We start from the raw sequence: 25820 nt of genomic DNA, 5'->3' as shown, positions 1-25820 counted from the left end.
TATAAAAAGCCTGGTAAAAAAAGAGGGAAACCTGTCTAAATTGAACCCCGTGTGGTATGGACAAGTGTTTGGTTTACCAAGGTTCAAAATAAATTTAAACTGATATAAAGGGTTTTCAAATTTTTACGGTTTTGTTCAGACAGTTTTCACTGTACATCCATTAAAAAGATATGAGATGAGGGATACAAAACAGAAAAAAACATGATGTTTCCTGTACAAGTTTCAACTTCTTCATTGTTGTAAGCATGTGTACATTAGTTTTTACCATAAGATCCAATAAGATCATGTTATAAAACCTGATTTATGACACAGGATATGACTTTCATAAAATATCAAAGTGAACCAGGAAAAACTGCAATGCTAGATATGTATTTAAACAATGAGACACTATTTCCTTCTCAATTGGAGGTGCAAAATGTTCCTGATATTTCTATCAAAAACTTCACTTTTAAATACTATCTCAGTAACATATTTTGTGGGTTAGGTAAACTTTAGAGAGCCATTTGTCAAATATAGATATAAACATGTGATTATCCTCTGATAAACCAAGTCTGATATCTACAACAATATAAATTTTGATATCTCCCTTCAATACAAATTTTGATAGCTCAGACAATTCAAATATATCTTTGTATTTATCGGGGAGGATATGTAAATAAAAAGTTGTCTGGACAGGGGCTAGTTGATACAACGACTACCATGGTCAGAATATTCTCAAGTTTTAATCCTTTAAGTAAAAAGATTGACACTACAGTGAAGGTTCTATTTAGATTATTTATTTACACAGGCTATAGGTATAAGAGGCTATTTTTAGATTACAGAGTTGTTGAGTTTTGGGGCCTACTGGAAGAGTTTTGGGGCCTATTGAAAGAGTTTTGGGCCTACTGGTATATAATTGGACATGCAATCAACAAAAAGATTACAAAAAAAGCAGAAACAAAAGAAAGAAAAAATGTCAAATAGACACTGTTGTCCTGTTTAACATTTGGAAGAGAATTGTACAGTGAACCATACAATTATAAATTCCTCTAATTAACATAATGAAAAGGCAAAGTATATTTGACTAAGTTTTGTGTTTTTTTTTTTTGGAGAAATTGTTTTAACATAAACCTGATTCTGACAGATGTTATGTTTGTTAAGAGGGCCATAACAGTTTACACAACTTTAATGTTGAATAAGTAGGTAAATATCAAGCTTAATATAGGCTTTAAAGCATAGAGTTTTAATTGCATTTAGTGAGGTTAAAAGCAAATACAATAAACATGAGAAATGACATAAAATAGTGAATTACCTCCCTTTATGGAAGAAAAATACTCAAGTAGCACCAAAGTCAAGTTAAAAGTGAAAACCAAGTTCAATTTTTAAATCCTTATAACAATATTTTAACACCTTAAGTGACTCAAAAATGTTAAATGTCAACCGGGGTAGAATTTTGGAAAAAAAGGGTAAAACAGGCAACAAAGTTTCTATATCAAGATCAGTCTTGGAATTATTTTCTTAGGTCACAGTCATTCTTTCATAACATGAGGCTAAAAGGCTTCCTTCTAAATTTGTCTGTAATGAAAGTAAAAGTAGTTAAAACTAATCCATTCCTAAGTTACATACACATCATTTCAATGAAATCATAATTTAATCAAAGTAACCCTAATTATTCCAATTATTTCTTTCATGGATCAAAAAAGGATTAGTAAACAAAACATAACTTGACCTGTTACCAATCTTTAAACATACCAGGACACTATTGCTGTTTCTAAGAATTAGGCATGGAGTATAGTATAATGATATAAAGAATTAAAGAACTTGCAAGAAAGGTATTTAAAGAGTTGAACTGATATTCTGGTAACAGAAAGGGTTTCAGTTTTGGCGACTTGGTAGGGTTTATCACAAATGGCTGAGCCAGTTTGGTCATTCCATCTATTGAATATTGTGCTAGAAAATAACCGGTAAACTTATATCAATCATCTGATAGTATATATAATGAAGCACTACAAGGAACTTAAAACATAAATTATGTTTACAGCACAAATTACCAGAAATTCGGATAAGTTACAATATATACTTATGAAATCCAATATTTATCAGTAATATTTTACCATGCCAGGGTTTATACCTGTCCAAAAGGATTTAAATTGAACCTTCTACCTATCTGACACTCGTCTTGTATATAGAGTTTTAATTCTAAACTTGCTTTACAAAAGACTTATATTGAAGTTTTTAAACTTGATCATTATTTGTCTTTTAGTAATCACCATGAAATTATATTTAGACATTTAAACTGTTTAAATTCTGTGTATTATTTGTAAGGCCAAATATTAGGGCAAAGTTGAAGGGGGTAATGGAAAATTCCATCAAGTGCACTACATAAAAGTGCTAGTTTGACGTCAATCCTGATAAATGACTTAGTAATTAAAAAAAAAAAACAAAACAAAAAATGAATGGCAATGTTTAAAAATGTGGTCATTTTTTGATATGAGAAGAATTAAGGAAGAATACTTTTTATGTAACATTCTTTTTATAAAACATTTTAACAAATTTTAAGCTTTCTGAAGAAGGGGGAGGAGGGGTCCTGTTTCAGTTACTTCCAGTGATTTGCTAGATACCAGTAATCAACCAAAATTTTCAAGCATAATCCAGGCACCCTAGGATCCCCTTTGGATCAACCTACGAGGGGGTATAACGAGTAACAAAATTCATAATTCAGACTTTATGTAATTACTTCTTAACAGTACCTAATATGTGTGTTGTTGGAGACATAGGAATAGTGCTGTTTATCAACTAGATATAACAAACTTCACATTGTTAGACTCTAATTAATTTTCTGAAAAGAAGCAGTTTTATGCATAGTATAACATGTATCAGAAGCCATGTTTTCATCTATACTTATTGCAAGGGAGATAACTCTACTATGAATACATAGGTCAGTTGCTAAACTAATCTACCTTTCAAAGACAGAGGTAGGACGGTCTACAAACCTTAGAGAAACAATGTAACAAGGAAAAAAACTGATATGTTCTACAATGGTGCATAAACAATAAAGATACAACATTTATTAACATACAATATCATTGACTACCTATATCTATAAATAGGTCTGTAAACTCACAACACAATGCTATGAATACATGTACATGTAGTAGATAAATATAAGCTGTACAATATGTAGATATAAATATTACATGGAAGTACAAATATTTTTACAGCTCCACTAAACAAGGTACTGATTAAAACTGGAACAAATTAGGACTTAGAAAATGAGTTGCTTCTTGGAGAAATGTTTCTTTAACTCTTGGATGTTCTTTTGCATGTAACTAAGGTGTACTAAAACTACCATTATATCTCGTAATGACAAAGTTTTGTTGCAACAACAGAAAAAAAAAATGAATGTTGTTCCCATATTTTAAATGATAAAATTTTTCATGACAGGGATCAATTTCCTAAAAAATCTCAATACAAGATTTTCCTTCAATCCTTCCTGAACTCAAATCTTGACCAATCAGATTGGTTAAAATGCTCATCAATTTGAAAAAATTCTCAATTTGAGACTTTTTTGGAATCCCAAATATATACAACAGTAAAATTAAGGACCTGACAGCTGGACAAGGGACATATAACTATAACCACACTGACTATTGGCAGTCATAGCAAACATTTTCTAAGAAAGTTTGGTTAATTAAATAAACTGTTGCCTTAAAACACATGACACGCAAAATGGAAAGAAGTTCCTCATTTGCTTTGGTGACAGAGCAAGTTTTTATTTCATTTTCTAAACCTTAATTTTTTCTTCAACCAATAAAACCTTGCCCCTAATACAATGTATATACAATTATGTTAAAAAATATTCAAAACTCATAAAGAATTAAAATACATATGCATATTTATTCTTGCAAATGTAAAGCTGTCTTCAAAAAGTTAAAAACTGACATAAAATGCATAGGGTACAAGTAGCAGCCTTTATGAAAATCAGACTGAAGGTGATTCATGCATGTCAAAAACCAACCAAATTAACTTTTGAAACGGTTACACATTTACTTACGTCTTAGTTTGTCATTTGATTGTTGCATACATGAAATCAGGTCTCACTAACCACTTCTAATGTTTCCATTACTTTACATGTTAAAAAAGTAATTTTCAAAGTCTCACTGTGAATTCCCAGGACAAATGACATCTTAAAGCTGCATACTGTTGCGAAGCTTGGAAAATAAGGCTTCCAAAATCATTATGCTAATGGTACAATGATAGTAGAAATTCTTCACAAAATTTACTTGAATAAATAATACTGAAAATCCACATTTTTACCTGTTCTGCTAACTGACAGCATGGAGGCATATTACTCACACATGTAAACAATATTCATACACTTTTGTAGTTAATTACATATATGATTTTAAAGTACACATTCTCAGCTTTATTTTGACTACTTTTAATCATAATACACACAAATAATGCACTTACAATGCATATGTCTAGGTTCAGTGTGTTTTTGGTACTACATAGGGGGGTGGCCATTTGACCCAGAAGTGGTTAGTGAGACCTTAGTACTTTGCAAGAGTTATCTTTCTTGATTTAAGGGGAGATAAATGCATAAACAGATCAGTTTACAGAAAAGACAACAGTTACAAATGTGGTATATGTAGATTGCAAAAGCATTGTTTGTTGGGTAGGTCTTTTTCCATGAATCACCTGGTACCATTGGCAGTATCTGAATTTTCTATGGACTGGTACTTCAAAGAAGGCGTAGAATAATGCTGTTACAGGTAAAGAAAGGTAAAATACATGTACATAGCAATTGCATAGAATATAATTTGATTGAAGGCCGAAAACTTTGATAATATTTTTTTGTATATTTGTATAACACTTATTACAAAATATTTCATGTGAATTATCTAAAACATAAAAAATGAAAGAATATGCATAGATCATTTACTGGTCAGTCACAATATATGTGACTTAACTACTGTGACAATACTAATAATGCATAAAGATAAAAATCTTTACATTTCTGTTTATAATTTTCTTGTTTGATGATTTTATACAAGATTAGTTTTCATACATATTTATTAATTTTGATTTTTTTTGGCTGACAACTGCATATTCAATATAGTAATTAATGAGTGCAATTTTCTTGGAAGTTTTGAATTAAACTATACCTATAGTATAGGTTGCTAAAAAACTTGGTGAATGTAATGGACATAAAGTAAATTTACCTAGTTGATAAGTTCTGAAAAAAATTGTGTTTAGTACTTATGATTCCAATTCAGTCACAAAATTTATTTCCTCATAATACACTCTGTTAATTACAAATAGAATGCAAGAAAATCATTTATGCAAGTTGCACGACATTTTCATTACCAATACACGATCTTTACAATTGTTATATGAAGCTAAGTCATGCTCTGCTAATAACAAATGTAATATGTTGAATACATTTATAATTTCAAAATATTCAGTTGACTAATAATAGTTTGGTGACATAACTTTTTAGCAGTTTAAACACATTGGACAAGATGACACAAAAGCAACATTAATAAAATCTCAAAAAGCCAACAAAAATAATTTCTTGGTGCACAGTTTCGCCTTTCCTCTTTAAAGGTTTGTCTCACTACCCAATTGTATTGAATTATCAATAAAGTTCAAAGAAAAAAGTCTTTTGCATCATTTTTCTAGCCCTCAAGAGTTTGCGATCAATTTCACTCTTTTCATGACAGTTGGCCTAGGAACCAAGAATTTACATTTGAATAGCCTAACATGGCATTAATATTTAGTCTACATTTAAGGAGGTAGCCCTAGGGTAAGGGACCCAACTCTTCAAAATCATTGGAAGAACGTTTGTATTCAGCATTTTACATCAATCTTATGTAAGCATCTAATTAACTTGGATTCATTTTATTCTGCTTCAAACGAAAGCTTGAGAGGCTTTGGTGACATTGAGTATGATGCAAACAAATCACTGATTTCATGAGTTATGTCCCTTACCCTAGGTCTACCGCCTAAAATTGACTACAATTTTATACTTTTGTTTAAAGCATTTTTTTTCTTGGTCAATCAGCCAATCACATAACATGACAAGTTCTTAAAGAGTGATTAGAAATCACATATCCTTACAAATACTGGCAAAAACATCCTTAAAAACATCACTGATCAAAGGCAAAAATCTCAAATGGTATGTACAAAAATACAAGTAAGCTATACAATAGTAATTCTAATACATGTATAAAAATCTCAAGTTCAACTGTAAAATCTCTTTTGAAATTGCCAACTCCTACAACAATCATTTTCTTTCTAATTGTAACAAGTATCTTAACAATCCGCAAACAAATCAACTTTTATAGAATATCTAACCCTTAATCTCATCAAATAGTAAAAATACTACCAAAATATTGTCACCAATATTAAAATCTTTCTAACTAAAACTTGCAACAGAAATCTCATTTAAGTTGTAAACCTAAAAATCAACATGATATGTACCAAAACACTAAAACTCTGGTAAAATACAATCAAATACAAACTAGTCTGTAAAATAACAAAATATCTAGAAAAAGTTCAATATACAACCACTTAAACCTTAAAATCTACCCGTGACACACAACCAGAGTGCAATCCATCTAAATAGGTAACAAATATGTCGGATCTGAAAGTGAGAATAATTTGAAAATTTGAAAACATCTGTCTCCAAAAAAATTTAGGTAGAGTAAATTACTTCATAGAGGGTGGTAAAGGATTATTTTGGGTTGTTCTGTTCATCTCAATATTTTATTGTTCACATTAATGTGTTTGCACGGATTTATGTTTCCTCGTTTCTCCTAATTAACTTCCAAGTATCTGATTTTGGTACCCGGTCTGATATTTGGTGCAGTTTTTAACTTGAACCAAAAAAAATTCAAGTAAATCCCAAGAGCTAGAATCCCTAGAAAAACATGTAGATATATTGATTTCTGGCTGAAAGTTTATTCTCATGCTTGGTGTTTCAGGATTTGTATTTTTCATACATTTTTCAGGCATTTCACATTTTCATTCACAGATACCCCTTTACCACCCCTTTCATATACATGTAGTTTACAATTTACAATTATGCATTTTTCATGTATACAATACTGCTCTATACTATTTCATGTATGTGATATGTACAGCATATGTAAACAATACTCATGTCCACAATCGGTTTCACAGTTTTGAACAATGACAACAATGAAGGTAGTACATTGTACATTGTACTTAATAAATATCATATAACAGATCATTGTTATGGGTACTTAATTTCATGATTGTTCTCAAATTGAGGTATTAATTTTTATTTTCACTTTTCATAGACTATAAGATGGAGGAATATTTGTTACTCTAAAATATTAAAACTAAGATTTCATCAGTTTTTATTTTCTGTATTACCCAATGTCTCAGAGAAAATCCTGAAAATTTAGCTTAACAACAAATTCTTGTTAAATGGTATTCTATCTCTATAATATGGTATAACACTTATTTAACTTACAATGTGGCTATACTCAATCATTAGTATAACAATTATCTAACTTACAATGTGGCTATACTCAATCATTAGTATAACAATTATCTAACTTACAATGTGGCTATACTCAATCATTAGTATAACAATTATCTAACTTACAATGTGGCTATACTAAATCATTAGTATAACAATTATCTAACTTATAATGTGGCTATACTCAATCATTAGTATAACTATTATTTAACTTATAACATGGCTATACTCAGTCATTAGTATATATCTTCATCTAATATTATCAGACTTTCTAAATTGTTGAAATGGTCAAGCTAATATAGTTCAAATAGCATTATGACAGAGACAACATACTTGTAAATATACCTATAGTATACATTCAACACTACATGGACAAGACTTCTACAACAATAGTTTCTACATTACTTCTCTTATGTATTGCAGTAGAATAGAAGATGATCTGTATGAAGTGCCAGTGATTTCATGCATTTAAATAGATGTCAGTTCATAAAGGAAACTTCAAACTAAGGTATATAATAAGGGTCAAAGGTGACTTTGTCATGGTACTGGTCAGGTAGAGAGGTACAGGTGTGGTTAAACAGACAGCAGATATGGCCAACCTAAAAAGTGAAAAAAAGTGTAAAAAATATGATAAAGTTTCATTAATTGTAAGTACATTTTTTCTGGTTTTTCAATACATAAAACGGAAATAGAAATAACTAGAACAGTATGTAACCTCACTGGGTGATACACCCTGATTGTGACCATAATAAATGATCCACTGGCCTCATAAATCAATAGAAGTCTTCAATGTCCCTCAAGCTTCAATCTGTGCAAGTTTCCCTAAAATCCATCAAAGCACACTAAATACTTAAGCAAACTTATATTGACCTATACTTTATTTTGTAATGAAGGAAAACATGCAATGTTATGAGGAAAAATAAAAGAATTTTGACAATTAAGTTTTTCCTAGATCTTTCTTACCTTGCATTCACAAGCTGTGCACGAATCCTCTCTGAGGAACCACTGATCCCCATGAATATATCTGTGTCCTTCATACAGACATGTCAATGCAGAGTTGTCTGTTCCTCCAACATCATGGGTTAGAGACAGACATGGATTATCATCAACACATCGTGGACAACAGTCCTCAGGTTCCTGGACAGTCACATGACAGGCTAATGTTGGGCATGTCACTGGCCAGCAGTCTATTTCACCATCCTGATAAAATCAAACAGAAAATATGAAAACAACAATATTCAAAGATAAAAAAGAAATAAACAGCACACATAATCCCCAAATTTTGGATGTTTTAAGATAACTATAGTTACAAGGAACTTTTACACTAGTCCATTGGTATTTTATGTCTATACTTACCAAACATTCACAAGTCTGACATTGAAACACCCATTTCTGTCCATGGTTGAGGTATGTTGATACAAGTTGATGTTGGCATTTAGATTTCTCATCACAATGACGACAACATTCGAGGTCAACATCAGGAGCAGAGCAGTCACATGACTTTTTATGACATGTTGTGACACCATTCTAATAAATAAGAAAATAAAAATAATTTCTTGGTTCGTAACTCTTGTTTTGTCCTGCTATGTTTACTTCCGCCTGTAAATTAAAATTATTCAAAAGAACAGCTACATAGGAATACTTCATTCTATTCTTCAAACCTGTTTTCAAATACATGTCTCTGAGTACAAAACATAGGCTTTAAAAACACAATATCTATCTCATAGTTACAAGTTGTAGAATTTATAAATCTTGTTCAAATATTACAATAAAAAATAAAAAAATTCTGGCATAAATGTTACACTGCCATTGCATTCAGTTGCTCATGATATACCTAAGTTTTCTCAGTGTTTCCTATTGGTACATGTTGTTCCTCAATTTATCTGTATTTTCTTTGTCTAGTCTTTGTTCTTTTACTTTCTAAGTACATATATTGATATAATTTGTTGGAAATATGGTGACATTAAATTTGACTCAAGCTAATATTGAAGTAAAATAGAAGCTTCAGATACCTTACACAGTGACATTATATATTTATATTTATTCATTCCTGACACAGGAACAGTATATAAAATCATCCATAACCCATTCCTCAGCCTCAGACACTAACATGCTGTATTTTTTTACAATACCTTATTATTGTACATATCTGTACCTTACAGGAGCACTGTATACATATATTTGTATACATCCATACCTTACAGGAGCACTGTATACATTTATCTTCATCGTCCATCCATTTTGTATTGTTCCTGTGGTACTCGCCATACTTCATACAGTCTGTAAATATAGATTGATTTCAATAGAAGTGGGTTAAATATACAGAATGAAAACAGTCGTGCAAGTCCAGAGACAAAGCAAGGCAGATTTTTATTAGTAATGGTCCAGTTAGAAAATTCATTCCATCGATTTTTCAGTAACATGGCAGCAGCATGAGAAAATGAAATCTGGTGGTGAAAATAATAAGAAAATGTATATATTGCAGATAATGTAGAGATCTGCGATTTATTTTGTCTAAAAAAACTGTTCCATTTTTGTTTTGTACAATTCCAAAATACATGTTTTTGAAATGTTAGCTAAGAAAGTTTTGAAAATTATCTTAAAATTGTAGAAAGTTAGATCTTGTTTTCATTCTACCAAATATGTCCACATTGTGATCTACAAATATATGAAAAATGTTCACATGAAATACTAGTACATGTATCCCCTATTGCATTTATAAAAAAAATGAAATGAAAAAGTGTTTGTTCATGAAAGTAGTTATTGTTTGTTTTAAAGGCTAGAATTGTAATAAAATGACAGGAATGAACAAATTATAATACATGTATTGTAACAAGTTAATAACATTAAGACACAATCAGATGGATTCCATCCAGAGTTAACTATCTAAAGACCTCCATCTTGTTTTTCTTTCCTTACCTCCAACACATGGTGTCTCCTTGTTACATACACATTTCTTACCTCCAACACATGGTGTCTCCAGGTAACACACACCTTCCTTACCTCCAACACAAGGTGTCTCCAGGTTACACACACATTCCTTACCTCCAACACACAGTGTCTCCAGGTTACATACACATTCCTTACCTCCAACACATGGTGTCTCCAGCTTACATACACATTCCTTACCTCCAATACATGGTGTCTCCATGTTACACACACATTCCTTACCTCCAACACACAGTGTCTCCAGGTTACATACACATTCCTTACCTCCACCACATGGTTTCTCCAGCTTACATACACATTCCTTACCTCCAACACATGGTGTCTCCAGGTTACACACACATTCCTTACCTCCAACATATGGTGTCTCTAGGTTACACACACATATTCCTTACCTCCAAAACATGATGTCTCCATGTTACACACACATTCCTTACCTCCAACACATGGTGTCTCCAGGTTACACACACATTGATATCCACCCTCAGTGTTTACACATTCTGTTGATTCATGACAACTATGACCACCTCCCTCACCAATACACTCATTTATATCTAAAAAAGTGAAATGAGATTTTTTATTTTTAAACTGCATAAAGTTCAAGGAAAGGTTAGATTTCAAGAATTTTGTCAACTATAAGACACAAATGATACGATGGCACTATTCAAGATATACCTTATAAGCTCATTCAGTGCCTGTAAAGTGTAGTTATCCAAAATAATATACAAACCCTATTTAAGGCACCATGTTTTTTAATGCCCATATTTCCAGAGCTTTCTTGTAAACAAAATGAAAACAACAACATAAATGGTGAATAAAAACCTAACATAATTTACATTTGAAAAAACTGAGTTATCTCCCTTTGAATAAGAGAAGAAACTTCTGTTTCATATCATCAGACAGGTCTCTATCCACTCTCACACATTTCAATGCCAAACTGGTGGCAAAATCCTTTAATCTTTGTCAGTTTTTCTTTGATCTAGAAAAAAATTGAGGAATCTCAAGTGTTTATGTCAATTGATGGCCTTGTTGTGGATAACACACAACCCCCGTAGAGGTAAATATCTCCTTGTTTCATACTGAAATGAATGATTGATTGTGCTTACTACAAACAGTCTGTTACCAATATAGGTTGGAGTCTAGTAATTATGAAGGCTTCCAGGAACCAACTGTGGCTCACAGATTTCAGTGATTTTGCAAACAAGATTTTTTTTATTTTTAAGGCTTCCATATCAGATCAGAATTTAAGTTCTAATGTGAAACACTCACCCTGTTTGCTCAAATATATTTTTCTTACAATATTAAGATTACAAAATTATAATTAAAAGTTATCATAAAATAATATTAAAAAATAAAAAATACATGCACCAAACATTTGTTTTATTTTTCAGGACTAATACATTTAATGTAATGTAATGATATATATTTTTCTTTGAACTATAATATCTCAATATTGTTTTTATTTCAGAAGTAGTGCAGGCAGTCAGACTGGTTAAATAGTGCTCTGTTAGCACCATCTCAAGTACTTTATCTGTTCTTACAATATGTAACTGTGCCAGTTTCTTTGTGGTTGTCCTTAACATAAATTGATGCAATTCAAAATTCATTTCGAAGTATTAAAAATCAATTTCAAAGGTGAAAAATATGGCACAAGATCATATCTATATGCAGTATTACCTTGCATTACTCTTTGATTATGCATTTTTATTTTCAAGGACTCTTGAATATAAATTAAGTATCAGTCTTTGCAAAAATCAGACTGGAGGTGATTCATGCATGTCAAAAACCCACCAAATTCACTTTTATTTCTTGTTCAGAAACTGTCATAGACCACATAACCAGTCTTTTTTCATTTGGGTGTTGCACTTTTAAAATAAAATTTATATAGATTGTACATGAAGTCAGCACTTTGCAAGAGTTATCGTCCCTGATTTTGTTCGATTTGGTTGATTTTAGTGGGAGATAAATATATGATTTTCTCAAAAGTGCAGATCTGAATATGGAAAGTACAACTGTTTCTTAAAAATATAGCATATGTAGATAGAAAAAGCATTCTTAGATTGGTGGGTTATTCTTCATCATGAATCACTTCAATAGGGACAGTGTCTGAATTTTATATGGACTGGTACTTAATTCTTAGAGTTGAAGATATGTTAGTATATATTATTGCTTTGTTAAATGCTGCACTTTGAAATCTTAGAAAAATATTATTTTCATAGTAGAAACATCTGACTGAGATGTTAATGTTTTTACATCATAATGCCCATGTTTTTTTAAACCTAACAACCTTTTGAACTTTAGGTTATAATACATGTACAGCAAAATAATTTGTATCAAGTTTATATCCATTTCGTAACAAGAAAGCCATTTATCAATGTTGAATGAGGGATAATTCCTAAGAAAATATATATGTTGAGTATTGTTTCAGTTAGAGTTTACACAAAGTAGGTACCATTCACAACATAGTGTGACAAAAATAGCTAATTTCAAAATGCTGAAAATGTATGAAAACATTTATTAAATATCGCCATAATAGGAAGTACACATGGTGCGAAGTTTGAATAATAATGATTCTATGGTTTTTGAGTTACCCTTAACACAAACATCATGACGGACAGACAGGCAGAAAGATATAGACATGCTATCACCTTTGGTTATGCAGGCAAAAATAAATGCTCAAGAACCATCCACATGAAAAGGCAACATTTTTTTTTCATTTTTAACCATGTTGTCAAATGTTTAAATCAGACAGTTATCAATGTAAGTTTCTTTCTCAAAGAAAAATCAGCAGGGAAGCAATGATTTGTATTGCACTTTTTTATCCACATTCCTCACTCAAATCCCCCAAAATAAAGATAGACCTGGGTAAAAAAAAGGTGATTAAGAGCTTGTATTTATAGCTTATACAATGATGATGTTCAGGTCTCAGGGGTTAGAGTTGGTCTTTCCTTGATTAAATGACCATCACCTAATGAGCTTTCTTAGGTGTTTGACTGGATAACTGAGAAAGAGATTTCAATTTTCTATCAATATCTGTTGAATTGTTTGAAGCTTAAATCCCTTTTCAGTTGTCCAGTCAACTGTTTGAGAAAGTTCATCAGCAGACTGTTATTACCCACTCTTCCACCTGAACATCATTGTTATATGTGCTGTAATTCTGAACAAATATTCTTGTCCATCTCTACTCTATATGAAAGTCATTTTCACACAAGACACAAATTCCATTAATAATGTAAATCTGATGGTAAATAAGGAAACAAATGATACTATGACCAGACAATTAACCAGTATATAGGATTCCCAAGATAAATCATAATTCCTCTCTTATATAATACTAGGGTCATTGTGATAAATCAGGTCAACTAGTTCAGGCATAAGAAAATTACTTCTAGTGATCTAACACTCTTCTACTTTTATACTGTAACAGGATTACTGGGTAAACTGCAATATACCAGAAATAAAAATTGTGAAATTACTTTTATTTGTGAAAAGCTGTTTTTGTGGTTTTCCAGTAACCTGTGTTTATTAAAACTGTGGCATAAGTGGGTTATTTTCTTTCTCCTTGTTCCATTTTATTAATTTTTGTAAGTAGCTTAAGTTTGATCCAATGGTTTCAAAAATGTTTATTTACCCCTTTGTCAACAAAAATGCAAACCATGATTGTGAGGCTTAATGTGACACAATAATTATTTTAATCAAGAAATGATAGAAACACACAACCTTGGAGTTATCTCCCCTTTTTATTTTGAACAGTGTACTTATATAGAATTATTAACTACATAACATTTTTCCACAGAGGCCAGTTTTAATAGGGGGAGGGTTGTGATCACAATATTGGCTTCTGTTTGTATTGTTTCTTTTCACTTTCAGTTTGCTTTTATGTTGCTGGAGTATACATAGAGGCAACTATTTTGCTGTACCTGTGTATAATGTTGTTTTGGGACCAGCTGCAGCCTTCACAGTAATGTGAGAGTTTCGTCATTGTTCACTGAAGACCCATAAATGGCACTGAGCTGACATTGTTCATCCATCTGAGGGTGTTGTCTCCATATCCATTCTCCTTATATGATTGTAAAAATTTATGTCTTATGCCTTTTTTCCCCAGAGTGCAGAAAGTTTTGGGGAGAAATAACCCCTTTCTGTTCCTATAGTCCTATCATAAGTCATAAAGCAAACATTTATAGCATATTGACAATGTTGTATAATCCAGACAATAAGGTTATGCAATGTTTCCCCTGGACCTATGCAGATCTGAAAATTGTATAATGCTGGAACTTGTTCCAAAGACTTCCTGATGTAGACCAGACCAGCATTAACATTAGTGATAACGGTCTGATATCAGATAATAATATCCCCAGTACTGAGCACATTTGAGGTCAATAGAGCAGTCTCTAACATCACAAGAATCAGTATGCTATTGTTTCAAGAAAAAGACATTAGTTCTGTTCTAAAAGTATTAATTCTAGTTATGAAAATCACATTTATCAAATATTATCTGCTATATCAACAATGAAATAAAGAAAAAATATAATTCATTGGGAAATACCGTTATAGTGGAAACATTATCTTTTTCAGCAAAGACTTTTTATCTATTTGAAATGATATAAAATATAAGATATAGCCAGATTGGAGGGGTGACAGGATAGTCTTCCACTTTCACAGCCAACAAGGCATTATTGTTATTGAACAAAACCAGACACTTAGCATAGTTTTTGCTGGTAGGCTAGAAATGAATCTTGAAGAAATAAAATGAAATAAACTATATTCATTTGCTTTACACTACCATACACATACTACTTCTAGTTAATATACAGTCTAACAGATTGATTCACAATAGTGAATGCTTATTGATGAAGATAATATATTTTCTAATTGTTTCCACTCTGAACTCTCCTCCTATTGAAAGTTTATAATGATGTCCTAATATTTCTATGACACCAAAAGGTAATTCTGCGACAATTTTGACTTTTTCAAAATCATTAGATTTTCCCTTTGAATAATGCTTTCACAATCACAAAAGCTGAAACTAAGTGACTAACAAGAAAGGTCATCTGAACAGGAAGTGAAATAGAGTGTTGTTAGATCATACATGAACATGCAGTGGCTATATTGAACAATTAGAAGGTCTAATTTTGATAAGACTAGTTACTATCCATTTGTTATAAAAAAAAAAATAAACATCGAGGAAGATCTATAAAATATTACCTACCAACACACAGACTACCATAGTTATTATCTGGCCATCTGCTGTGGTACCCCTCGATACAATCACATTTATACCATCCTGGCGTGTTGATACATACACTTTTGACAGCACACTTGGAAATACCTATGACACACTCGTCAATATCTAGTAATAAAAAATGATACAAAGTACGTTTAATTTTAATTGTTATTGTTGAAAAGGAACAAGCCTCTATCCAGGGGGCTCGGAGGTTATGACAAACCTTATCTCTCAATGCACTCACTTCCCTTAAATAAGTCATACATGTAAAATGTAGGGTGCAGCTATATAATCACATATGTAGAACCCTGAAAAGTACCGGTATGGGCAAATACGGACACATCATTCAAGCTTGATACTACTCTGAATTTTGATTATTTGACACAGGATAAGTATTTGACCAATAACAATCCCAGCCTTCCTTTGTAGTACGTTTTCAAAGACATCCAATCCTGAATAGTCATGTTATTACCCAAACAACAGGAAAATGATTGTTTTTGACTCCTTTTTTGGCTACTCAACCCTAAACAGCACAAGTTACAATCCAAAAAAATAAATCACACCATTCCTTAGTGGTATGGCATCTGGTGATACAATTTTACAAAATATACTGTCACTTATAGTCAAGTTATTGTCTAGAAATAATGAAATGCTTGTTTTTGACCACTTTTTTGCCATTAGTTCCTGAACAGTTTGAGCAACACTCCTCAAAATCAATCTCAGCCTTCCTTTTGTGGTATAGCACCTTGTGGTAAAATTTTGAAGATCTATACACTTATACTCAAATTATTCATTGTCTGGAAACAAAATATCTACAATGCCAATGCTGAAATTGCATGATACCATTATATAACTGAATTTTTGCAGTCATACAAAAAGCATTAAATGATTAATGAGCATAAAAGTCGTTAAGTCTATTAAATTCAGGAAAATTGTGTCCAAATGTCACCCCTACTAACTCCCTTAAAGAATTCTGCCTATGTTTAGACATAAACTCAAAATTAAACAGCAAAGGGTTCAACTACTTTGTATGTTATGGATACTAGAATGCTATTGTTATACATTGCATTTAACAACATATAAATTATTAATAAAAACCAAAAACATTCATCTTTCTGATTCTATTTCCCCTTGAGTATGTATATATCAGTTAATATGGAACTATTTATCAACATCCTTAGTTCAAGGTAAAGGAAAGGTCATGCTGACTCATTTCTGGAACCAACTTACAAAATTGGAAAAATTAACTAAAAACAACAAAAAAATACACCTTATGATTCATAGTAAATTTGATTGTGAAAAGTCTAAGATTTGACAGAGTTTGGAAGATATGATTGATTTTATTCACGACTGCCGACAAATATTCTGCTATAGTGTCTAGCCACTCATTTCCCAAGACATTATATTTATTACTTATATGACATTTTGCAATGCAATCAAACTTCATCTCATAGTAAACATTTCATCAAATTTGGAATAATGGGTCTTTACCGAAATGACTAAGAGAGATCCATCTAGTGCTATAATGTCAATTTATGATACTTAATAGTGACCATGAAAAGAAAAGGTGGAAGAAGTTACACAATGCAGATACTAATCTGAGAATGTAATACCTTAAATATGAATTAAAGACGTTAATTTTCCATTAAAGACTTTTTCAATGGAGTATTTTTTTTGAAATTCTAGACATACAAGAAGGTTGTCCAGAACTTTCATCAATGATTAAATAGCTCCATAAAAGATATGAAGGAAACAACAGTATGATCTAATGTAAGCTAATGGTCACTGATTATAAGTTGTTCTTGAGCAGAATTTGTATGTAGGTCTTTAATTTTGCTTAATTTTAGAAAAATTTCCATGTTTAAAAGCTTTGCAGGAAACAAACTTCTGTCAAATATGTTAGAATAATGACTAGGGATAAGGTTGAAGTAGGTCTGAAAGTCTTGGGGTATATATGTAGCAGCAAATCTCCTTGGTGAAAGTAACTGGATTGACAATTTATATGCTGAAACTCTTTCCTGCAATTGGGTTAAAAATCAAGTGAACACAAACACTGAAGAAAGTAGTAATTAAAAAGTCTCTGATTGTTTAATGCCAAATATCAGGGAAACCGCCACAATCCAAACCACTTTGTGATTGAAGTGTTTGTTTGCTCTTGGCTTGTATTCCTTTTACATGGATTAAAACTGAACTAAAACTGATTCAAGGTGATGTCTGCTTTTGGATGGTTATTTCCATAGCCTTTGTATGATTAATGGTGAAATCAAAGTTACCATAACAAACAAGAATAAAGACAGATTCAGTGCATTCAGTATAACAATCCAAATCTACCTAGAAAAGTAACATAAATAGACAGTTTACCTGGTCTGTGCAATCAGGTACACCCATAGAGTAGACCTAAAGCACTCAAGGCATCTCTAGAAACATGTTTTTCATGTCATGACTTTTGGAAAGTTAGGAGGTGGTACTCAGTTCTTACCAAAATGATTTATATCACTGTACATATTTCTGACAATTTTACACTTGAAAAAACTGTTGACAATAGGTTTGGCGTCTTTACATTATTGTCGCACCTACAGACACATGTAGTATCTACTAGAATACATGACAGTTGCATGACAATTTAAAAAGGGTAATTTTATTGTTACTGGAATAGATTTGCCACTTATGGATACATGGCATGAAAGTAAGTGTAAATTATCTATGCTGAAGTATGCTTTAGTTACAAGACCATGTGTATCTCAAGTCAATGAACTGATTCTGATCCAAGAAAATCTAAATAAATTGAATAGACCACTTCTACTTCATGTGAATAGACCACGTCAACTAAATGTGAAAGAATACAAGTTTCTCATCATGGTTTGCTTATTTTATGTTACAACAGAATCTTTGTCACAAGTTTTTCAGATGAAAATGTTGCATACATGTAGATATATCTTCTCGATGTACATACAGCAAGTAAAAAAAATCAATCTACCAGCTAAAAAATTATAGGTTCATTTCTCTGTCAAATGAAATGCTTTGCAGCTTGATATAATCATAGATGTCTAACCCTAAACAGTTTGATAAGTATGGACACCATAATCAAACTTGATGTAGCTCTTTAAATTCGGATTGCGTGAAAGGTTTGACAAGGTTCTGACAACAAAAAAGGTGGTATAAACTATAATTGGGTTTAGACATGAGAAATAAGTAATTTATACTAAGTTGAAGTCAATGTTTATTATTGACCCCTTTTTAAACAAATTAGGAAACTGTTGGAAATTGGAAGTAGTTGAAGACAAAAAACATCCTTCTATGTGCCAATGTTTTATAACATAAAAGGGTTATTGACCTTAAAGCCCTCTACAAAAAATCCTCTTTTTTGGCTCAGGTGGTTCAGCAAGTGGCTACAGCCACTCTCAGTTGCAACTGAATCCAATGTGGAAACACATTTCAACATATATCTCAACTATTTAGCAAACTTGGCAGGAATGACTTTCTATTCATTCCGCTTGATCAAATAACAGTACCTAACCGGGTTTCTAATTTCACTATGTGAGCAATTCAGACCTTTGAAAGAAGCCAGTTCTAAACTGAATGAAAATCAATTTAAAGATTTTAAGTAGCACTCCAGCTAAGAATCATGCAAAAAGTGATTCATGGGTTAAAAGCCTACATATTTTTATTTTTGATATTTTGTTTTAAATGCTTCAGTAAACAGAAATTAACATTTGGTTTTTCATATAAACTGTGCTCATAGGAGATAAAAATTGTATAGAATGCACTGTAAAATTCAAAATTAAGGGAGATAACTGTAAATGACACTCAAATACAATAGAATCTATTAGATTTTTAATATTGATTATCTCTAAAGAGCAGGTACATTTGAATCTATAATTACACATTTCATAATACAGACCCATAAAACAACTTAATTACAAAAATAAAAATATGTAGCCTTTTTTGGGGTGTATCACATTTTTTCAGATTTTGCCTGATTCTTACAAAGACAGCTACTTAAAAAATTGAATCCTTCAACTTCATTAGTATCAGGGAGTTTTAAATTATGGGGATATAATATATGCTGATGATTGTAATTCTCTCATTAAGGTTTTACCATAAGAAAATATTTGGGTCTGTGAGATTGGCAACACTGGTAGGAAAATTTTCAACACCTTTTTTCTGAAGTTTGCTTTGCTTCTGTTTAAAATTCTGTCATCATTTGTCTGTCTGTCAAGTTTTCAAGATTGATTACAAGTAAAATTTTCTACAGTGAAGTTGTCAATGAGGAAATGAATAAAAATATTATACTTTAAAGATGGTCATTTGTTTACTTCCTTAGATATACCTAGCAGTCCACATATGTTATATAGACAGGTAGGAAATTAAGTTAAGAAAAGGACATCATAATATAAGAAGTCATGTATGTTTATTCTTCCTTCCACACAAATGATGCAGAGTAAATATATATAAAATGTATAATATAGCAAATAGTTCATAAAACTTCAGGTCATATGGCAATATATGGAGTGTTGGGTTCAATGGACTTCATTCAGCTATGACTGGGTCCAGTTAATTTTTATGGGTGATCAACCAGTCCATATATTCTTATATGAACCTCAGCATCATGAACTACTAATATTTGCTAATTAACAACAATTATGTATTATAGTAATAACCTTTTTAGGAGAAAAGGCTTCCATTTGATGTATTTATTGTGCCTCATTGTGTTACTATAAATTCATTTTTTTCTGGTACATAAACATGTGTTAAAAAGCCAAGTTCAACAAATGATATTTATTTTAGCCACTTAGATTTTATATAAAGTTGTAACATCAGGAAATGAGCATATATCACTTCAATCAACAGATCAAAATTTAAAATTTTCTTTCAGAGATAAATGGAGATCCATAACTGCAGTGTCTGTGAGCTGCAAAATAAAAATGGTGTTCCAGAATGGTGGTGCCCTCACTGTGAAGAGTTTCTTTGTGCACAATGTGGCAGACAACATCAAGTGCAAAAAGCAACAAGGGACCATACCATAATATCCTATGACGATTATTGCAAGTTACCTCCCTTTGTTCTGAATGTTCAACACTTTTGTGAAGAGCACCAAGAAAAGTACCAATATTACTGCAGGTCACATAAATATCCTCTTTGTAAGAAATGTCAAGCTATAGCACACAAAACATGTGATGGCACTCCTGATATTGACGAAATTATTCACAACATCAAAACATCGGCCATGGTTGAGGATATGTGGAAGGATTTAAGGGAAACTCAGGAACTGATTGTGGAAGCTATTTATTCTAATGACAAAAATCTTAATGAACTGCAAACAAGAAAAGAAGAAATATCCACAAAAGTAAAAGAAATAACACAAAGACTAATTGACCAATTGAAAGGTCTTGAAAATGATTGATTGATTGATTGTTGGGGTTTAACACCCGAGCAGCTATATCTCAGCTATATTCTGGCCATTTAAGACACTTAAAGAATTAGATTCCATTACAAATGAAAATGCAAATGAAAAGTCAGCATTAAAAAATTAAGAGACAGGGAAAGAAACCTTGGAAACATTTTAGGACTCGAATATTTAATGAAAAACATGCAACAAACTTACAAACATTTATTAGCATTAAACAGATAAAGAATGACATAATAAGAGAAACAGAGGACACTCTTAAACAATTACAAAGATGTTATGAGTCATACAGAAATACATATTGAAGAAAACATCAAAGCAAGGAATGCAATAGCACAAATCAAATCTCTTGTAGAATTTTAGGTGACAAAAGAAAAGAAGGCAATATACTTGAACATTAATAAAGATGAACAAAATAGTGCCCAGATGAGGGCTAAGACCATACACCTTAAACAATTAAAACTGAAACAAAACTTTACATTTGATATTGGACAGTATTACGGTTGTTGTACATTACCAAATGGACTAATGGTGTTTGCTGATAACACAAATAATGAAGTAAAGATAGTGCAATCCAATGGTTCTTTAAAATCATCAATCTTCTTTAAAGGGGGAGCTTATGATGTAACAGTAATCAATGAGAACCAAGTTGCTGTTTCCAATTCTAAAGTAGAGACTATTTTGATCTTATTTGTTGACAAAAGTGAAGTCATTAGAAAGCTTAAGACAAATTAAGTGGCCCGTGGATTGTCACATAGTTCTGAACAAATTTTCTTTTGTGTATCTGAGAAAGGCATAATGAAAATTAACATACAAACTGAAAAAATAGACAAGGTATATGATGATGGGTCTGTTGATGGACATTCTCACATTAATACCGATGGCATCAGAATATGCTTTACAAGTCATTCAAAGCATACAATTACGGTCCTTGGTTCTGACAACAGAGTCATTTCAAAATTTGAGGATGAAAATTTGTTCAGCCCATTAGGTATTTCAATGGACCAACATCAGAACATTTGTGTGGACAGTTGAAAAAATCATAAATTGCTACTTATTTCAAGAGATGGAGATAATTGTCAAGTTCTCTTAAATACAGATGATGGTTTAAATCGTCCTCAGCTAGTTTGTTATGATAAACACAGCAATGAGTTGCTTGTAATTGATAGTAGGGCTGTGTTTAGAAAACTGACAGTAATATGAACTGGAACACACTCCTTTTTCCATTTCAATAAACAATACCAATTAAAGTAGAACAATTACAACAAAATCTATTTTTTTCTCCTGTTTGATTCATCAGAGAATAGTATATAAGAGATAACTGTACTTCTAAAAATCAAGATTTCTTTTTATTTTGTGAAAATATATTTAATTACATCTCTGAAAGGATGAAAAAGTACGTGCAAAGGCACTAGCTGTTAATCCTAGCTTAATTTGGACTTTTAATCATCTAATTCAACAAATTTTAGATCATGGCAAATACTTTTCACTGGCCTAATATCAAACTGTAATCTACTTTTAGAGGATTCTAGCCAATATTACTTGGTTATTCAGAGTGTGAAAAATGAGTTATCTCCCCTTTGCATTTTTGGCAGATAAGACATTGCAATAATAGACAGATTACACATTTTAAGACAGAATACTGCCATATATGGAGAAATGCAAGTATGACTCATGATATTTTTAATGCTTATGTAATATCCAGGAGAATAGCAGTAAATTATCTCAAGTCAGCAGTAAACATCCATTATATTTGACAAATCGTCTGCATGGGAGAAAAACAGTCTGAGAAAGTTACATAATACTCTCCTTAAACTGACACTATCAGAATAATACCAAAAACCATTTCAAGGGTTTGGAAATGGTTATTACATCAGATCAGGCTTTTTCTTTGCTGCTCATTTGGTGAAGAGCCAGAGACTTGAACAAATTTTCCACAAATACAACAACAGCTTTTCTATAATTGAGTTTTAAACATTATCTGCTAGTAATGCTGTCTACAAGACTTCCTATTGACTCCTTTAATCAACCAAAGAAGATTGCTTGTTATAAGAAGTTTATTCACAAGAGTAGCATTGTCATAGATTCTGATGTATTAATTTTCAGAAGCCTTATCAATGACTAAACTGAAATGCAGTACAGTTGCTGTGGACAACGAAAACTTAGTTTACTGAATAGGTGTTATAGAAAGAATAGAAAAAATCTACAATCTGAAAATGACTGCAACATCACACAAATATATTATAAGATGAACACAAGCAGTTCAAGATTATTTGTAAGACATTACACAGTTATAGGACTCAAAGTGAATGGTTCTATATTGTCTTACAAATAATCATGTCCAGCAGTTGTACATCTGATAACTTGTTACTAGTACTTGAAATTAAGTGTCACTTATGTATTTATCATAGATACACAATTTCTTTTAATTTCATAAAAAAACCCATTCAAAAAAGGAATTTATGTCAGAGACCATCTGCATCATCAGTATAAAATGATAAAGGCTTTCTCTATGCCCATTAAGTTCCTTCTTGTGATGGGCGGAGTTGCAGACATGGAATGTGTGATGGGTGGAGTTTCAGACATGGAATACAACACAGGGATCCTAATCTCAAACCCACATCTAAGGTGAACTCAAAATCAGATAATAACATAAATTTTATCTTATTTTATGAATTTTTGTTTTGAAAATGGATTAAATTTTTCGATGAAGTAAAAGGAAAAATGTGAATATATGTTAAATATCAAAATGATCATTCAATTCAAATTCGTGTTTGAGCTTCAACTAAACAAAATATTACCAGTATGCATATATTGTACAAATCTAAACTAATATCAGGTATTGCTGAATCCTTTTTTGTCCTGTTTACTCATAATATGTGTTGTTTTCTCTTACAATTATTATTTATTAATTCACTCACCAAGTTCACAATTGGTACCTATGTAACCATGGCGACATTCACAGACGTTTGGAAACACACACTTTCCATGGAGACAACCTCCAGGACATATTGCTGAAAATAAAAATAATCTTGCTGGTTACTGAGTAATTTTTCAAAATTCTCTAAGGTAGTTGTTTATATAAACAGTCACCAAAAAACGAACAAAAAGACAAAACAAAAAAAAAGGAAAAACAGGAGTATACAACTTCCTAGAAAATACTTAAGAAGCATTCATTATGAACACAACTAATGGCTTGGATACTTTATTACACAAAATCTGAAATTCAATTGAAAATTTTCTAAATCAGAATAAAAATAAAAAGTCAAATTTTTGGGATGTGGCCCCTTTGACCCCCGGTAACTCAAAAACCATAAGATATATCTGAAATATCATTGAAAAACAGAGATTTTTATGAGGAATGCAATAGGAAATAAAATTTCAAAATTGGACTAAAAAAAAGTTGAATTTTTGGGTGTTGCCCAACTTTAACACCATATAACTTGAAAATGGTCCAAAACTTGATACATGTACATTTTTCACCAGAATTAAATTTGGAACACAATGAAAAAGAACGATGCAAATCAGAAGAAAAACAAACATCCTACGTGGGTTTTACTTAAAAACCTATTTTTACCCTTTTTGACCCATTTTTCTTCAAAAAAAACTCCAAATTATATAGGATCCTTTCTTTAGTAGTCAGTAAAATAATATTAAAATTTCATAACTATTGGTCAACCACAACTAACGTTATCACATGGAAACCGAGTGTCCATAGAAGACGACAATGGAGATAACAACAAGCAACACCAAGACAACAACTGTACCATAACACCAAGACAACGACTGCACCATAACACCAAGACAAAGACTGTACCATAACACCAAGACAAAGACTGCATCATAACACCAAGACAAAGACTGTACCATAACACCAAGACAAAGACTGCATCATAACACCAAGACAAAGACTGTACCATAACACCAAGAAAAAGACTGTACCATAACACCAAGACAAAGACTGTACCATAACACCAAGACAAAGACTGCATCATAACACCAAGACAAAGACTGTACCATAACACCAAGACAAAGACTGTACCATAACGCCAAGACAAAGACTGTACCATAACACCAAGACAAAGACTGCATCATAACACCAAGACAAAGACTGTACCATAACACCAAGACAAAGACTGTACCATAACACCAAGACAAAGACTGTACCATAACACCAAGACAACGACTGCATCATAACACCAAGACAAAGACTGTACCATAACACCAAGACAAAGACTGTACCATAACACCAAGACAAAGACTGTACCATAACACCAAGACAACGGCTGCATCATAACACCAAGACAAAGACTGCACCATAACACCAAGACAACGACTGCATCATAACACCAAGACAAAGACTGTACCATAACACCAAGACAAAGACTGTACCATAACACCAAGACAACGGCTGCATCATAACACCAAGACAAAGACTGTACCATAACACCAAGACAATGACTGCATTATAACACCAAGACAACGACTGCATTATAACACCAAGACAAAGACTGTACCATAACACCAAGACAAAGACTGTACCATAACACCAAGACAAAGACTGTACCATAACACCAAGACAAAGACTGCACCATAACACCAAGACAAAGACTGCACCATAACACCAAGACAAAGACTGTACCATAACACCAAGAAAACGGCTGCATCATAACACCAAGACAATGACTGCATTATAACACCAAGACAACGACTGCATCATAACACCGAGACAAAGACTGCACCATAACACC

At 31.9% G+C, this 25820-nt stretch overlaps 1 protein-coding gene across 2 annotated transcripts in view; it reads right to left on the bottom strand.

Annotated features, from left to right (window-relative positions):
* Positions 1-1068: 1068 nt before the first annotated feature.
* The window catches only part of LOC148614513 (protein kinase C-binding protein NELL1-like), a 99093-nt gene continuing 74341 nt past the window's right edge, over positions 1069-25820 (bottom strand). For both annotated transcript variants that reach the window (XM_088588629.1, XM_088588630.1), the window contains 7 exons: positions 23991-24083; positions 15648-15788; positions 10876-10992; positions 9690-9772; positions 8849-9019; positions 8456-8692; positions 1069-8091 (listed from right to left, as the gene is read on the bottom strand). In XM_088588629.1, the coding sequence (XP_088444755.1) occupies positions 7996-8091; positions 8456-8692; positions 8849-9019; positions 9690-9772; positions 10876-10992; positions 15648-15788; positions 23991-24083 (938 nt within the window). In that variant the 3' untranslated portion in view covers positions 1069-7995. The remainder of the gene's footprint in view (positions 8092-8455; positions 8693-8848; positions 9020-9689; positions 9773-10875; positions 10993-15647; positions 15789-23990; positions 24084-25820) is intronic.

Source organism: Perna viridis, chromosome 6 (assembly GCF_037379345.1).
Source record: "Perna viridis isolate PV_CMFRI_1.1 ecotype Kerala chromosome 6, ASM3737934v1, whole genome shotgun sequence".
Taxonomy (NCBI): Eukaryota; Metazoa; Mollusca; class Bivalvia; order Mytilida; family Mytilidae; genus Perna; species Perna viridis.
This window is presented reverse-complemented; position numbering and strand designations above follow the sequence as displayed.